The sequence below is a fragment of the Borostomias antarcticus genome (genome assembly GCF_949987555.1).
Source record: "Borostomias antarcticus genome assembly, chromosome: 13".
In the NCBI taxonomy this organism is placed as follows: Eukaryota; Metazoa; Chordata; class Actinopteri; order Stomiiformes; family Stomiidae; genus Borostomias; species Borostomias antarcticus.
Genome location: NC_140246.1, coordinates 9,600,298 through 9,618,246, shown reverse-complemented (window position 1 = coordinate 9,618,246; position 17,949 = coordinate 9,600,298). Strand labels below are relative to the sequence as shown.

Genomic DNA, 17,949 nt, shown 5'->3' with positions numbered 1-17,949 from the left:
ATAGTGTTAAACTCTAGCACTTTTTCGTGTAGGTCTATTGTTGGTGTAATTTCCAGATGCCAGTTGTGAAAAACAATCACCCAAGAGTCATGCCAAGTATAGATTTGGATCCGTTGGATTATCTAGGGATTTACTGCTGCTTCCACACCCTATATGGCTCTTATGGCTCTCTCCTTATCATAGAGTTTAAGAAACGGCAGCATCAATTGAAACCTTAATACTTTCATCAACTCATCTATTTATTGCATCTGTGCTGTACAGTATGTTCAAGGACAAGGCTGAAGCCCTAATAGAATTCATGTCAGAAGTAAGTACAGTACTTGTAGGCCGATACTAGCCTATAAATAATTCTCACATCACATTAGCAGTCTCACCTTGACTTGGGTGTACATACTGTTGTGTCTGACCAGAAAAACAACAACAATCTGTGATGGGTGTGTGTGTGGGGGGGCTTAATACAGCCGCTGACCTAAATCTGGCTGGACTGATCAGGGAGGAGGCTGCTGTCCCGGCCAGCCAGAGCAAACCAGGCATATCTGACCAACTGACCAGAGGTGGTCACACAGGGCTTCTCATTGCCTCCGTCAGACCACACGCTGGACTCAAAGCAGTCGGTTTGCTGGGATAATATGGATGAGACAAACGAGGTGACAGTACATTTAGCTTATGACTAAATAATTAGAATGGCGTACCGCCTACTGAACGGCCAATATGTCACGCATACGGCAAACGGCTACTGGTATTTCTGGTCTGAACTGAGGCGTCCCAAGTGCTCCTCCTAGCCCATCCCATGCAGCCCCCATGCTGCTGCTGCAGCTGTGAGTTCTGTTGAGTCAGCCTGCTGAGGAGGACATGAGGGAGCGGGGTTCTGAATGTACATGGCGTGCCTTGAGCTTTCCCCCAGTGTCTTTTCCAGCTGAACCGATCCATGCTCTTCACTCTCTCCCTCTCCACTTCTTCCTCTCTCAGTCAGGTTGCTGCCAGGGCAGCTGGACAGACATGAGAGGGGAGGGGGCTGCTTAGGGCTGATAGAATGGGCTGCTGTTTTGAGGACAATAGCATGACTGTAGGAGACTGGAAATGATGTTGCCCTCTAGAGAGAGCTAGACTACTATTTCAGATCATCTCTCTCTCTCTCTCTCTCTCTCTCTCTCTCTTGTATCTAGTATGTCTCTCTCCCTCTCTCCCCACCCATCTCTCTCTCCTGGATGCCTGCCCTTCTGCAGTGGCACTGCCATCTGCTCCGCCTGCTGCCTGCAGAATTGAATTTTAAGCATGTCTGGTATCACAGCTAGGAGAAACCGCTGGTCTGAGCACTGCAGTGCTTCTCGGCCCAACGTGTGTGCGTGTACGCGTGTGTTATCCTGTGTGAGTGCGTGTGTCCCGCATTGCTATATTGGGAGAAATCTGCTGAGTCATGTTGTTATATAAATATTTTTTCCCCCCATGGGAGAAGACTCCAGCTCTGTCTCCACCTGCCCTGACCTGACAGTGTCCTCCTGACATACTAGCGTCTAACCTGTTTGCAATCATTAGGGAAGATACATGTATGTTCCAATGTGTTTCTCTCTCAGCCCCTCCAGAGTCACATACTGTAGTGATACAATGGAGACTCCATCTTACAGTAACCCCCCTCCTGCTCCTCCTCTCCAGCTGATGTCCTGTAGCCCTGCTATCTGTCCGTCTGCCTGTCCTTCCGTCCGTCTGCGGGGTGTCATGGCTGCCAGAACCCTTGTCCTGCTGCTCCTCTCCTCCTACCTCTCCATCTCAGGTGAGTGACTCTCGAACTCTGGTCGAGACTCGCCCTGGTCCTTGTCACATGGAAACATGTTTGGGCCCTTTCCCAGGCTTAGTCATTTACTCAAAACATCACTTGGCTGTCTTCTCTCCTGTCCGGCTGTAGAATCTGTGCTGTTTGGTGAGCCCAAGATCTATGGAGGTGAGTAGACTGTGGTCGTACTGTTGGCCACATGACTGCTGTCACTTTATCTAATGTATCTGGAATGTAGTTATGACCATCCGCGTTCAAATGTTATTGAGTTTAATTTACACATGCTATGGTATTAACTTGATACAGTTCTAGATTACTTTGTGATGTTGTAAATGTAATGTTATTATCCTGTAGGTTATTTTATGTAGAATGTTGTTAAAGCTTCTAGAACGTCCTAACGGAGTGCTGTGTTTTTTCCCTTGGTAGACGATGCGACTGGCTATGGGCCGATATTTGAGGAGGAGCCTCTGGACATTGTGTACACAGAGGAGTCACCTGATGGCAGGATCTCCATGAACTGTAGAGCACGAGCCAACCCTCCGTCCACATATAGGTAACACGCGCGTGCACACACACAAACACACACACTCACTCACATGCTGTTGGCCTAGGACGTCTTCTTATTTGTTGTTCTGCGTTGTGTTTTTTTAAAGTTCAATAAAGGAATGCAGCATCACCTAATTATAACCACATTTAGTCTGGTCTTCTTGTGGAATGAAGAATCACTGAAGAGGTCACTCAAGAAGTCTCTCCAACACGGGATAGGAAGCGACGACAGATGCAGGTTTATTACAGAAGTTCAGCAACAATAGACACTTTCAGCACAGTCTAAGTCCCTCTCTGCCTTTGCCTGGGTGTCTGCGTGGCTGCCGTTCTCCAAATCAGCTCCAAGGTCTTTGTGTTATTCTTTAGTAGGCACTCCTCTACCCCCTCTGCCAGCTAATTTATGAGATAAAAGTCACCAGGGGCGCCATTCTTCTCGCCAGAGATATCCACGTGACGCCTTGTAAGATATCTAGCCATCCGAGACACCTACCATCTGTCTAGGATAGTGCACTCAGACAGTTCGTCAATCTACTGGTCTGAATCTTACCCCGGAATAATGTGACTCCCTAGGTTTGTGAACATAACCTTACCAGCTACATCACTCAAGGGTGACCCTTACCGACACCTTCTCCCTTAGGCCTCTAAAGCACACGCACACACAGGCAAGCATCTGGTCTCTCTAGCTCAGTGTCCCTAGTACAAAACACACAATCAGATGTTAACAAGACATTTCTCTCAAGATTCATCAATGCACACACACATACACACACACACACACACACACACACACACACACACACACACACACACATACACACACACACACACACACATACACATACATACAAACACACACACGCACATACACAAACACACACAGCAATCTCTCAGAAATCAGAATATTCTCCCTTGTGTTGCATCATTATTTTCCCCTCTTTCCTCTCCTTTGTCCCGTCTCCATCTCTCTCTCATCTCTCCCTCCCTTCTCCCTGACCCTAGGTGGCGACGTGATAACTGGGAGATCAAGCTCATGGAGCAGCCTGACGAGCACTACAGTCTGGTGGGAGGGAACCTGGTCATCACCAACCCCAAGCAGAGTAAACACGCAGGAACGTACGTCTGTGTGGCCAAGAATATCTACGGAACCGTGATCAGCAAGGAAGCCAAGGTCAAGTTTGGATGTGAGTAAAACCTTGGAGTTGCAGTCGGCAGTTTGTTGATAGTTTGTAGATCATCTAGGCCCAGTGATGTGAAGTTTTTCCTGGTATTGTAATGACTTTTTCTGCTTACTGCTGTTGCATGAATCCTTGAAGGGAGCATCTTAAGTGACAGGCATTCCTCCCCCCTCCCCTCGTATCTCCCCTCCTCTGTCCTGAGCAGACCTGGAGCCCTTCCCTGAGGAGGAGAGGGACCCTGTGTTGGTCAAGGAGGGCCAGGGGGCTGTGCTGCTCTGTGCTGCCCCCAGACGATGGCCATGTGAGTACCCCCCCCCCCCACACACACACCCAAAGTTCCCCATTGGGGAACAGAGACTAGTTTGTTACCCAAGGCCCAACTACATCACTCGTTTGTGAATACTTTTTATCCCTGGGGAAAGTCCCCTAGAACACCCTATTCCCTAGAACTGCCCATATGGAACACAACGAGTACCCCCAAAGATTCGTAGTTCATGGGGTAAAGTACTGCGGCCTGAAAGCGCTTAATGAAGTGAACCTGAGCTTCAACACTTCTTATTTCTCCTCTTCCTCCCCCTCCCATGCTCACAGACGAGGTCACGTTCCGTTGGATCTTCAACGAGTTCCCAGTGTTCCTGCAGCCTGACCATCGGCGCTTCGTGTCCCAAAGGACCGGTAACCTGTACATCGCTAAGGTAGAGGCGCAGGACGCTGGGAACTACTCCTGCTTCGTCTCCAGTCCCACTATCGGCAAGAGCGTCTTCTCCAAGTTCATCTCCCTCCTCCCCTCGGATGACGACTGTGAGTGTCTCTTACTGTCTCGGTCCTACAGCAACCCCTAGCCCCTAGATCCTAGTCCTTAGTCCCTAGACCCTAGTCCTTAGTCTAGTCCTTAGTCACTAGACCGTAGTCCTTAGTCCCTAGCCCCTAGTCCTTAGTCCCTAGTCCATAGACCCTAGACCTTAGACCCTAGTCCTTAGTCACTAGCCCCTAGTCCTTAGTCCCTAGCCCCTAGTCCTTAGTCCTTAGTCCCTAGCCCCTAGCCCCTAGCCCCTAGCCCCTAGTCCTTAGTCACTAGACCCTAGTCCTTAGTCCCTAGACCCTAGACCCTAGACCCTAGTCCTTAGTCCCTAGACCATAGTCCTTAGTCCTAGTCCTTAGTCCTTAGTCCTTAGTCCTTAGTCCTTAGTCACTAGATCATAGTCCCTAGTCCCTAGTCCTTAGTCCCTAGCCCCTAGTCCTTAGTCCCTAGACCCTAGACCCTAGACCCTAGACCCTAGACCCTAGACCTTAGACCCTAGTCCTTAGTCCTTAGTCCTTAGTCCTTAGTCCTTAGTCCTTAGTCCTTAGTCCTTAGTCCCTAGCCCCTAGTCCTTAGTCCTTAGTCCCTAGACCCTAGTCCTTAATCCCTAGACCCTAGTCCATAGTCCCTAGACCCTAGTCTTTAGTAAATAGACCCTAGTCCCTCTCACACATCAGAATTTGATTTATAAAGATGAAAAAGAAGGAAAGCATCATCTCCAGACTTAGTGGATTCTACAGGATCTACTATGCTAACTATAACTATCTGCCGGTTACATTTTCCTGGTTATATCTACCATCTTTAATAACCCTTTCATAACCTTGACCTCTCTGGGTCTGTCCCCCCCTGCACCCATCCTCCTCCCCAGCTCCAGAGAGGAGGTACCCAGCAGACATCAGTGTGAAGTTTCCTGACACCACGGCCATGATCGCCTCCAATATCACCCTGGAGTGCTTCGCTCTGGGAAAGTAAGGCAAACACACTTTCAGCTGCTTTCACGACCTGACCGTGTTTGGTTGTGTCGCGGTCTTTAGCCATGTTTCCGTAATGCATTTTCATGGGCATTTTGAAGTATCTCATTAGAAAAGGTTGATGGAAACAGCAAATTATTTTGGGGAAAAACGTCCTCAAATTCGCAAAAAAAAGTTTGTGCGCTCGCTTAAGGTAGTTTTTGCCTTTTTGGAAAAAGAGTTAATTTGCAAAATGGGAGATAGAAACACATTTGCCAATAAAAACATCACAACCATTTTAGATGGAAAACAGCAATGGAATGTCACAATCTACCAAGAATTATGAAATGTAATTCCCAACCTCTACTTCTACTGTACCATATACTATACCGCCATCTACTGACAAAACTACGCTTTACATAGCCTAGTTTACACGCTACAATCCAGTTGATGGATTCACATTTTCTTTTTTGCGAACTTTCAAAGGTTCGCGCAAAAAAATTGCTTGACAATTTACCAACTACCGTGTGGTTGCGTTGCGGTCACTGTTCTTACCATGGTTGTGGTTGTGTTGCGGTCAGCCCCATCCCTCATATCCTCTGGAGGAAGGTGGATGCCACGGACCTGCCAGCCAACCATGAGATCAGCGAGTCTGGCGCGCGGCTGCACCTCTACAACATCCAGTACGAGGACGCAGGCGGGTACGAGTGTGAGGCCATCAACTCTAAAGCCAAAGACTGGCACCAGGCCTGGGTCTACGTGGAGGGTAAGGACATGTCTGAGGACACAGTGACACACCCTGGTTTGGTCATCATGTCCTTTACGTCCTTGCCTCTGTGTTGTGATTGACAGCCGCCCCAGAGTGGCGTCAGACCATCAACAATACCCAGAAAGACATTGGGTCAGAGCACACCATGAGCTGCGTGGCTTCAGGCAAGCCCTTCCCCTACATACGCTGGCTCAAGGACGGATACTCGGTAAGGACCTAAATGGTCAACAGGGGTTAGCACTGTCTAAATGATTTAAACTTAGAGATGGACTATAACTCTACATAGACAAACTATTGACACTATCTCCTTGACAGCACTTCAGCACTACTCAGAAAGACCGTATGAGTGTTCCGGTACGGTGAAGTCTCTCTCTCTATTGCAGTACGGTAAAGGAGAGCTGAAGTTCTCCAGTCTAACGTTTGATGACTCTGGGATGTACCAGTGCATTGCCGAGAACTACTGGGGAATGATCTATGCCAACGCGGAGCTGCGCGTGATTGGTGAGTCCCTAGTAAACAAGCGCTCCCATTGGGTCATCGGTCTGCCGTCCACATCCATCCTTTGATGTGCCGCAGTCATTTAAAGCAGTTTCAGATCACCTGGAATCTATCTGCAGTTCCTGCTTACATTGTCGGCTGTGTTCTTTATCTCCCCTGTCCAGCCTGCGCCCCGACGTTTGAGTTCAACCCGGTGAAGAGGCAGCTGCTCGGAGCCAGGGGCGGCCGCGTGGTCATAGAGTGTAACCCGCGCGCTGCTCCCAGACCCAAGTTCACCTGGAGAAAGGACCGGGAGCTGATCTTCAACAACTCGCGGTTCGTACCACTACTGGAACACTACTACTACTAGTACCAACACTACCACTACTGTTACATCTGTGCATTTTTGCGTCTCAGCATCTCCATCATGTTCGACGGGAGGCTGGAGATCCTGAACGCCACGAAGAACGACGAGGGCGTCTACACCTGCTTCGCTGAGAATGACCGCGGCAAGGCTAACAGCACTGGAACCCTCACCATCACTGGTCAGTCTGTGTGTTTGTGTGAGTGAGTGTGTGCGTGTGTGTGTGTCTATGTGTATTTATCTCTACATCTGCGTATTTTCCAGAGGCCACCAGTATAACCGTGGCGCCTGAGGACGCCCTGGTGGAGGTCGGGGGGGAGGTGCTTCTGAGTTGCTCCGCCTCCTATGACCCCAGGCTGGACGTGGTGTTCGTCTGGGCCATCGATTACCGCGTCATCGACTTTAACACCGAGAGCAGGCACTACGAACGCATCATGGTACACATACATCACCTGATCTCACCTGATCCCAACACCTTCAGTTGTACTGCACCTGTATGACATGATTATTCTAATGCTCATCCATCAGGTTAAATCTCAGAGTCTAGTGTCTCTCTCTCTGTCTCTTTGCAGGGTCCTGAGGACAGTGGTGACCTGAGGATCAAGGACATGCAGGTGAGCCACGAGGGCCGCTACATCTGCACTGCCCAGACCGTGGTAGACAACGCCACCGTCTACGCCGACGTCCAGGTCAAAGGTCAGTACCCAGCATGCTCGGTCTGACAGGGAGACCAGGAGGACCTATCTTGTGCTATCTGTTTCTTCATTTTCGCTCTCATTTGTCCTTTATTGCCCCCCCCCTCTCCTCTGTCATTCAACTCTCCGTCTCTCTCTCTCCTTCCCTCCATCCCCTGCTCCTCCCCCCCAGGCCGGCCTGGCCCCCCCGGGGTGGTGCGGGTGGAGGAGATCGGCTCTAAGACGGTGAAGCTGGTGTGGAGTAAGGGGGCGGACCACCACAGCCCCATCCTCCACTACACCATCCAGACCAGGGACTTCTGGGCTCTGGACTTTGAGGACTGGAGGACGGCCAGCACCTGTAGGTCCCCACCTCCGCCACCGGAGGGAGCGCTCACTCTAACTCCTCCGAGAACATCCTCGGTTTAACTAGGAAATGTCAGACTAGTAATGTCACTGAATGCGATGCAGGACCCACCACCAGTCATTATACTAAGCATCATAAGACTTTGAACTCAATAATGAACAATTGATCCCCCCCCACAGCCCCTACCATCTTGGATGGCTCAGCAGAGAGTGCTGAAGTGACAAACCTGTTCCCCTGGATGGAGTACCAGTTCAGGATCTATGCCACCAATGAGTATGGAGACGGGGAGGCCTGCGTCCCCTCCATCAAGATCAAGACCTGGGATGCTGGTACGGTGTGTGTGTGTGTGTGTGTGTGTGTGTGTGTGTGTGTGTGTGTGTGTGTGTGTGTGTGTGTGTGTGTGTGTGAAACGTGTAAAACGTGTGTGTGTTTGTTTGCATGGGTGGATATATGTGTGTGTGTGTGTGTGTGTGTGTGTGTGTGTGCGTTCTCACACACCCCTCTGTGTCTCAGTTCCGGTGGTGGCTCCTACAAATATTGGAGGCTATGGGGGGAAAGATGGAGAGCTGGTCATCACCTGGTCGGTAGGTACCAGAATCATACTCTATGCCCCCCATGCTTCATACTCTACCATACCTTACTACACCATACTCTGTACTGATTGACAGCTCAACTCTCCTTTATTCAACACCCCCAACCTTAACCCAGCCTGTGCAGCCCTGGTACTTCTCTGGTAAGAACTTTGGCTACATTGTGGCCTTCAAACCCTACGACGCATACGACTGGTGGTACGAGACCATCGCCGACCCGGAGACACGACGCTATGTCCACCGCGACTACAACTTCCTGCCCACCGAGGATGACTTCCAGGTCAGGGAGTTCCAGGTTAAGGTCAAGTCCTACAACTTCAAAGGAGACGGACCCTACAGCCAAACTACTGTTATCTACTATCCACGAGATGGTGAGAACACTACTGACTCACTACTGACACAATACTGACACACACACACTACTGACACAATACTGACACACTACTAGCACACTACTGACCCTACAGAACTTTCTACTGTTATGTAATCCGTGAGAATATTACACACAACTGTATGACACAACTGACTCAGTTCTGACCCAGATCCTGAGTCTCTCTATCCCTCTCTCTCTCTCTCTCTCTCTCTCTACCTCTCATCTCTTCTTTCCCTCCCTCCTCCAGTCCCTACGGAGTCTCCTACAGATGTGTATTCCAGACCAGTCTCGTGTACAGAAGCCCTTGTCTGGTGGCTGCCTGTCGTGGACACGGGCACTGGCCTCACCCAGTACATAGACGGCTACCAGGTACGCTTCTCTCAGTACACCTCAACTGTTCATCACATTCCACCCCCTCTGTTAAACTGCAACAGGCTTCTGTCTGCCACTAACCTGTCTCTATGGAAGGGGCCAATATATGAGTGAGTTTTGTCCGAATTGATTTGACAGCTGTGTTGACCAACCCTGTCCCTTGTTGCCCAGGTGAAGTACTGGAGGAAGTATGATGACACGGAGCCGGGAGCCAATCGGATCTTTGTTCCTGGGAATGCCAACTTCACGCGTCTGGAGAACATGCTGCCAGACTCACATTACCTCATCGAGGTCCGGGCCTACAACGGCGCCGGCTTCGGCCCGCCCAGCGAACACTGCGAGATGTTCACCAGGAGACCACGTGAGACACACACACTACAGACGTGACACACACAACATCTGAGGTTACAGCATAGCACGACTCTGATATACAGAGTGCAACAAACATCCCCTCGACAGGAAAGGGTAGTTCTATGAGTGACCAGGTTTAGGTTAAGTGAAAGCTATCCTTTGTTCTGGTGTGTGTGTGTGTTTTTGTGTGTGTGTGTGTGTGTGTGTGTGTGTGTGTGTGTGTGTGTGTGTGTGTGTCCAGCTCCCAGTGTGGCTCCCAGAGTCTGGCGCTACATCAGCTGGACAGGGAAGTGGCTGTACGTGTGGTGGGACCATATTGAGTACCACTGGTTCGGCAACATCTCCTTCCCTCTCTACTACAAGGTAGGCCCCCTGGTCTTGGCTAAGTTAGAAATTGAACATAATCCATATTGCCTTACCTCTCCTTACTTCTGCTTACCACCTGCCTGCCACAGGTGATGTTCAGGAAGACCGGCTACATCACAGGGCCCGTCTACATAACAGGCTGGCACTTCATGGACTTCCCCATGCCCCAGCTTGGGGACTATGAGCTGGAGGTCAGAGGTCGATATGAGGGTGGGGACGGGCCCATCAGGAGGATCCGCATCTTCGGTAGGGGATTGGTTCAGACTGAGTACTGCGTATCTGTGATTGGTTCAGACTGTAGCCTGGGCGTATGACTGTTACTGTTTTGGGATACTGTATCAACCATGATCAACAGGCTTACATGTAAACATCCTGTTTGTGGTGTTGACGTTGTTGTTGTTGTTTTTGTTTACCCTCCCAGGTAAAGCGTCTTTGGCCACACCCTCTCTCAGCCTAGCATCCCTGCTGCTCTTGGCCCTGTGCATTGTGGGATTGGGGATATAAACACCGTTCCCATGGATACATTGCTGGAGCAGTACGCCTTCAGACTCTCACGTCTTCCTTGTGTGGAAGCGCAAATCAATTCATCAACAAAATCTGTCTTGAATCCACTCTTACTGAATGGGTACTTAGGGAGGGAACTAATGTTACCTTGTCAATATGCCTTATGAATTGTTTTTTGCATATTTAACCCTCACATTTCACTCTTTGAGGGGAACAATTTTTAGGTCTACAGTAAGTTTACAGTAGGCCAATACTGTGGCCAAAGGCTGTGCAACTGTCATCCTCCAACCCTCTCTGCTCCTATTAGGTACCATCTACATCTCTACTGTATAAAGCACTCACCTGTAGTAAGCTCTCTAGTAAGTTTGAAAAATGAGTGAATAAGAAGGAATGATTGCAGTAAGAATGTTGTAGCTAGTTCGCCAATTAATTCCTTGCCTCCCTTGAATACTACAGTATGTCCCAAAGTCACACAGAGCAGTTTCTATGTGTCACTTGCAGCTGTTCCAGGGTAGAAAACTAACCAATCATTTGTCTGGGTCTTATTGTTTAATTTTTTATGTTCCAAGAAACCTTCCAATCTTTGAATGGTGCTGTATGAAAAGTATTCAGTATATTGTTTTTTGTCAGTTTTCCTTTTTATGTTTTTCTATTTTTAATTGTACACACTTCAAGCTCACGTGGATATTGTTGTAACCTACTACTGTAACCTACTGTACCTAGAATTGCTAGCTTTCAATGCTAATCCTATGTTTCATGCGAACCTTACAACCATAGCTATGCTAACCTTAGAACCATAGCTACTTCTCTCTCTTAGATGCTCAGGCTGCTGTAATAATGCTATGACATTGTCTTAAAGTGGTCCTTTACTCAAAATCTATTTTGACTGTTTTATTTTTTACATTATATATGGTGGATTGATGGGGGGGGGGGGTCAAATAGATTTTGAGTGAATTTTCACTTTAATGTTAAGCTTGTCATGTTTTTGCACTGATTGATGATCACATACTGTATTGTTTTAGCCGAATGCAACAAGAAGTCAGAGTTGTACAATAGTACTGATATCTTGGTCTTTCAGATCATTCCTTTATGTCCAGGCTGCAAATTCATTAAAGGCAACATATGTAAACACCAACAGTGTGTTCTTCCTAGGGACAGTTGGAGAGATAGTCAAGTGGAGAGATAGTCTAGTGTGTCATAGTAGATGGCACCAACTACCAACAGATGGCAGTGTAGAATAATTCATCATTGCCTTCATTTTATAGTGTGTGTGTGTGTGTGTGTATGTGTGTGAGAGAGAGAGACTAATGTTCAATGGCATGCTTCAATGGAATAATTCTTCAGAATAGAATGTTCTTGATTTTCCTGGTCAATTCCTTTTACACGAAGACTCGTTCTGTATCAGGTGCTCTCTAAGACCAGTCTCCATCCTGAAGGCTAACAGACCCAGCTTGTGTCTGCCTGCTCCCTGCCCCTCATAAAGCACCTTCTCAGTGATTTCCTACCTTTCCTATTGCATCAGAGACCCCCTCCATCCCTACATGTCCATCCCATTTATATCCATAATCCCATTCATATCCATGCACTACCGAGCCTCTGTAGTTTGTGTACAACCACTGGCTGTAAATCTGAAGAGTACATTATTATTTTGAAAAAGATGCAAACGCGCACATCTACGCCTGAGTAGGCAGGTGCTGAGCTAAAAAGTATCCAAACAATAAAGAAGAAACAAGCTCGCACACTGCAGGGCTACTTTGTCAATATTTATTGCACCACAAAAAGTGCTGGTGACGTTTCGAGCTCACTGCTCTTCATCAGACAGTATTGATGCATTATTATTTTGTACATGATATGCACGGTGGATTAATGGAATATTGTAAAAAATATATATATATATATTTTGAGTAAATTTCCCATTTAATGGTATATGGACTGCACTTACATATCACTTTTATCCAAAGTGCTTTACAATGGCCTCTCATTCACCCATTCACACCCATTCACACACCAATGGTGGCCAGCTGCCATGCAAAGCACCAGCCTGCTCATTGGGAGCTATTTAAGTGGACAGGAGGAGCCGGGAATTGGACGACCCACTCTACCTCCTGAGCCACTAGCCTATAGCCTCCCCATAATGTTAAGCTTGTCATGTTTTTACACTGACTCATGATCACAGAATGTTTCAGCTGAATGCAACAAGAAGTCAGGGTTGTAGGCCTACTGATATCTTGGTGTTTATGTTCAGGCTGTAAATTAATTAAAGGCAACGTATGTAAGCAGTGTGTACTTCCTAGGTAGCCTGGTACGACCATCCCGTTCTCGCGAGCTCACATTCTGTTTCACTAACGCAGAATGGTCTGGCCTTCGCCTCCTCGAGAGAGATTATCCCAAAATCCAGACCATACCGGGCCAATCAGGGACTGCGTTTTAACTGCTGTTCGTACCACAGTGGAAAGCAACCCCTGATTGGTTCGTGTCCCTGCCGCTCGCTAAACAAACATGGCGGCTCCCGAAGCGTGGTAACGTTAACGTTAGAAGCATAAACGCAGCTATAAGTGCAGTTATTGCAGAAATAGACTTAATCACAACACTTAAACAAGAACAAGCACTAGCGGAGTTTCTCAGTGGAAAAGACGTTTTTTCCGTTCTTCCGACTTTATTCGGCAAAGGTTTGCTGAACGCTGATTGGCTGAAGGTGTTTGTCTGTCAAGGCAAGTACCCCCGCCCACGAAATCGCTCTCTATGGGGCGAAGGCCAGACCGTTATTGCGGAGCGAAGCAGTGAGCTCGCTAGATCGGGAGGGTCATACCAGGCTACTTCCTAGGGGCATTTGGAGAGACAGTGGCCTAGTGTGTCATAGTAGGCTACTACCAACAGATGGCAGTGTAGAATAATTAATCATTGCCTTCATTTTATAACGTACTGTGTGTGTGTGACTAATCATGTTCAATGGCTTACTTCAATGGAATAATTCTTCAAAATAGATTTTTCTTCATTTTCCTGCAATTTCTTTTATACAAATACTCAGTCGTGGTATTGTTCTGTATCAAGGGCTCTCTAAGACCATTCTCCATCATGACGGCTAACAAACCCAGCTTGTGTCTGCCTGCTCCCTGCCCCATAAAGCAACTTCTCAGTGTGATTTCCTACCTTTCCTATTGCATTAAAGACCCCCCTCTCCATGCCCATCTCATTCATATCCATAATCCCATTCATATCCATGCACTACCGAGGCCTCTGTAGTTTGTGTTCACTACTGGCTGTAAATCTGAATAGAGTAGGGGTACACATTTTCCATAATTTAGCAGAGTCGTTACAGCAGAAAGGGGGATATAATGAATAATATAGGCACGGAAAGAGACAGTCATAAAACCTGGGCTGGGCTAGGCCTGGGCAGTACGTATGTAAAGCAGCCTGCACTTGTACAAGGTCATCAATCACCGGAATATGGCAGGGTCCCCTGGCTAGTTAGCTAGTGCTTGCTCCTGCTTCCTGGCTAGCTAGCTAGCTTCTCTAACCCTCCCTTGCTAATTAGCTAGCGCCAGCTCCCGACCCCAATCTAACTGGTTTGTTGCGCTAAATCCTGCTCCCAGGCTAGTTGGCCCTGATTTACGAGCCATGGTCCTTGCTAAGTGCCATGAGATGATTCTCAGACTGAGATTGAGCCAGGCCAATCACATTTTACTGGCATTTTACTACGGGTGTAACAATATATCGTGCCACAATATATCGCGATACAGAAATGTCACAATACTTATCGTCAAGGTGAAAACAATATTGTGATATGTTTATTGTATATCAGTGAACGATGGCTACACAACGCTGGTTACAAACACGTCTTTTGTCTCTAGGCCTATCCATAATATTACAACAGTTAAGCTCTAAATTTACAAAGTGTAGTGGAGTAGAAATGTGGAGAAATTGGTGTGAACAGCAGCGCTACTGCAACGCTTCACACCTGCCCTTAGTGTATCGTATCGTATTGTTATCGTCAACCCAATATCGTGTATCCTATCATGAGATTAGTGTATCGTTGGCCAAAGTTCACCAAGGGATGGATCAGGATCTGCTTCAATTAGGTCCTCAGAATTTTCACAATCAGAAATGGGCCTTACAAAAGGTTGAGAATCCCAGGTGTGGAATAGTCTGTTGTAAATAAATCATGTTTAGAATTTAAAGCATGCCCCGAATTAATGGGTACCTCGGAGCATGAACGTGTCAGTCCCCTCCTCTACCAACATTCCTGTTCTTTTCTACTGTCGCTGTGCCAACAAAGCAGAAATGTGTTTCTGAGCTAATATCTTTTTTTTATCCCTCTAAGGGGCTATGCGGAAAAACCCAGTTACGAGGGGAACCACTGAGGAAGCAGTGCAGCAGGAGGCTACCAAGTACCTGAAGGGGGCGTCAGACAAGGAGGGTGGCTGGAGGCAGCGCAAGAGGCTAGCAGAATCACTCGTTGCCCCACAGCAACGCAAAATACTGAACTGCTTAGGAGCACCTGGTTCCATGGCCCCAGACACTGGGCTGACTGTCATGTTAAACAAGTCTGCAAGTTTTTTTCTTTTTTTAAGGAAATGTAAAGTCTGTTTTACAGATGAATTAAACTGATTGCTGAAACTGGGTGACCAATTAAGTGACCAATTACAAGTCCCATTGATATACTTGACTTGTGCTTACTGTTATGTTGTGTATGCAACTCTGTGTTTTGTTTTCTGCTCCTCCTGTTCTCGGGCCCACTCCCAGATTCCTGAGTGGATCCAATTATATTTAATATAATTCAAAGCATTTGAATAGTATGAGCATTGTGATTTGTCATTTGTGTTTGTCACTGGACGTTATAGAAGTTATGTAAAAATGTGGTTACCTGGTGGTGCTATGTCAGTTATTGAATTAATGTGCAGTAATTGAACATTTGAAATACTCCTGTTTTGAAATTATACCTACTGTACAGTATAAGTGTCTCAGTAATTACCCATTATATTAGGATATACATGTATTTATGTTTAGTAATTGGGGGACTATGAAAGGTTACCAAAAAAATGTTCAGAGTAAGTTAATTTAGCAATAGAAATCCATAAGCCTAGGGCCAATGGGCCTAGGATATAGACAATAAACTACCGGTGGAATGGTGGTGGAGCAATAGCGGGAGCATTTCGGATTACTAGCGGACCGCTGTCCCTGACGCTAATAATCCGCCAGAGGTCCGCTTGCCATTTTATGTGCAAATGGCCAGAAACCCGTCAGCGGATTCGGCCGGAGGTCCGCCAGCTTGTCCATCGGGGACCCACTGTAGGTTCGCTAGCCTTGTGTTATCTGGGTTTATCCCCTTACCTTTGTCCAGAAACAGAAGAACCAATTGCAGCAAAATAGCTAACGTACAGGAATCATCAGTGTAACTGCTTTAGCCACTGACCGCTACCATTAATGTTCTGGAAGCTGCTGATAGTTGTTGTGAGCCCATGAGCTAACTGGCTATCCCGCTCTCATTCTGCTGGATTAGCATTGGAAGCATTGAAACTGATGTGTCCGGGGCGACAAGACCTATCTTAATTTATCAGACATTATTTCATGTAATTTCAATTCACAGCTATTTCAGTGGCATGACTACCTTCCGTCATACCAGTCCTGAACAGAAAAAAGCCAGCCACGCACATAAGCCAGGCTTCACCTGGCCTGGTTTATATTTTGATCTCCCTCTTGCCTCTGAAAAGGAGGAACAACTTCGTCTGCCTCTATGGACCAGTCCCCTCTGTCCTGCACTAACCTGGTTAGCATCCCACCTGGGAAGCCTCTTCTTTTTTTGGCGGAGCTGGCAGTGTTGTCACATCAGGAAGTAATTGACACTCCAGTGGATGTTTTATGGGCCTGTTTGCAGTGTGAAGAATGGCTTTTTAAGACGTCCCTCCCACTATAGACTGCGCTCTGCTCTACTCCGTCACACTGATGATCTTCTGTACAGCTTTTTCTCTATTAATGTCAAAGTAAGAAGACACACCTGGGGATTAGAGGCAGCACACCATCCAGGGTGCCGGGAAATAGGAAAAGATTGCCTGCACAGTGACTCAGTTCTCTCAACATACCCTTCCTTATCCTGAATTATGTGCAACCGATCCACTTTGAGGAATAGGCATGTTGTGTACTCAATAGGGAACTTGTACATAACGGCTCCATATCCACACTCTTCCTGTGTCCTGGCTCAGTAGAGCTTGGTCGTGGCTGGGCTGGTCCAGGACAGGTCTGCTCTGGTCTTGCCTGGTCTGGTATGGATCATCTTATTAGGGAGGCAATATCTCACCTGCCAGAGGGAAACACTAGGCTGACGGCAATTGCTGGAAAAAAATGATGCTGTGAATCTACCTTGGAGAGAGGAAGGACAAAAGGAAGGAGAGAGAACACAGGGGCCCTTGACGTGCTGTCACCTCTCCCCTCCCCTGCCTGACAGACTGACGAGGAGACTTCTTAAGCAGTTAGAAGCTAAGTTAGAAGGCTCTCTCTGTTAACTCGACCGGTGTGTTGACTTCATCAGCCTCATCAGAACCCAACAGGACTACTCTGGACTGGGCCGACCGAGGTTCTAAAAGAGGAGAGATGGCGTCCGGTTGGTATCAGAGGCAGATTATATTGCCACTTCAACAGGCCTGGGCTTTTAATGCAGTTTGGGGAAAGATGCCCTGTGCTGTGTTGTCTTGGCAGAGGTGATGTGAAACCCGCGATCACCTCTCTATGTCAGATAGGGCCGCCTGCAGCGTCAGGTAGGGATCAGGTTCAGCCTGGTTAGCCAGTCGAAGTAAAGAGCTATTAGCAACGTTGCACCACCATCTGATGGGGTGAAGTTAGTCTGTCCACACGCACGGACTTGTGTAGGACAGCCAGAGAGCGTTACCGCTGCGCACACACACACACACACACACACACACACACACACACACACACACACACACACACACACACACACACACACACACACACACACACACACACACACACACCTAACACCTGTTTACCAGACACATGTGTTATCGGGTTGCACATTGGGACTGCAGGGAGCAGAGGAGACAGCTTCTTGCATGGGAAGTTACTGCATTACAGCGCTAATAGAGACAGATGCATTTTTAATGACTATTGCTCTGCTCTGAGCAAGAGAAGCATCACATTATGCTAACTAAGTGAAACCTTCTAACAGGATGCTTTGGCCTTGGGTTGCTCTTCTCTCTCTCTCTCTCTCTCTCTCTCTCTCTCTCTCTCTCTCTCTAGTGCAGTGAGGGCATCGGCTCTGTGGTTCCCTGGGATGGCTCTTACTAAAGATGAAGCAGGTTTGAAAGTCGCTGATGCAGAGAGGAGGGCAAAGGACCTGCATACAAAAGCCGAGTTTGCGTTTGTGTAGCACACAGGAAGGACTTTTGGTTAGACAGACAGCAGTCTTTGAGCTGTGCTGTGCGGTGCATACCAGAGACCGGTGCAGCTTCGCATGCAAGGTGTGCTCCACATGAGGTCTCAC

General features: G+C 47.6%; 1 protein-coding gene across 1 annotated transcript; it reads left to right on the top strand.

The window, feature by feature from the left end:
* Nucleotides 1–1,716: 1,716 nt before the first annotated feature.
* On the top strand, nt 1,717–10,451 carry cntn1b (contactin 1b; the record flags this gene model as incomplete). Its single annotated transcript, XM_084447758.1, has 23 exons — nt 1,717–1,771; nt 1,904–1,939; nt 2,198–2,324; nt 3,317–3,498; nt 3,698–3,793; nt 4,084–4,293; nt 5,163–5,262; nt 5,826–6,010; nt 6,097–6,221; nt 6,397–6,514; nt 6,676–6,826; nt 6,908–7,035; nt 7,119–7,291; nt 7,427–7,550; nt 7,722–7,889; nt 8,075–8,224; nt 8,409–8,479; nt 8,604–8,856; nt 9,106–9,227; nt 9,402–9,591; nt 9,823–9,944; nt 10,037–10,193; nt 10,369–10,451. The coding sequence occupies 23 exons, from the start codon at nt 1,717–1,719 to the stop codon at nt 10,449–10,451; spliced, it is 3,126 nt and encodes a 1,041-aa protein (XP_084303884.1).
* Between the last annotated feature and the right edge of the window lie 7,498 nt (nt 10,452–17,949).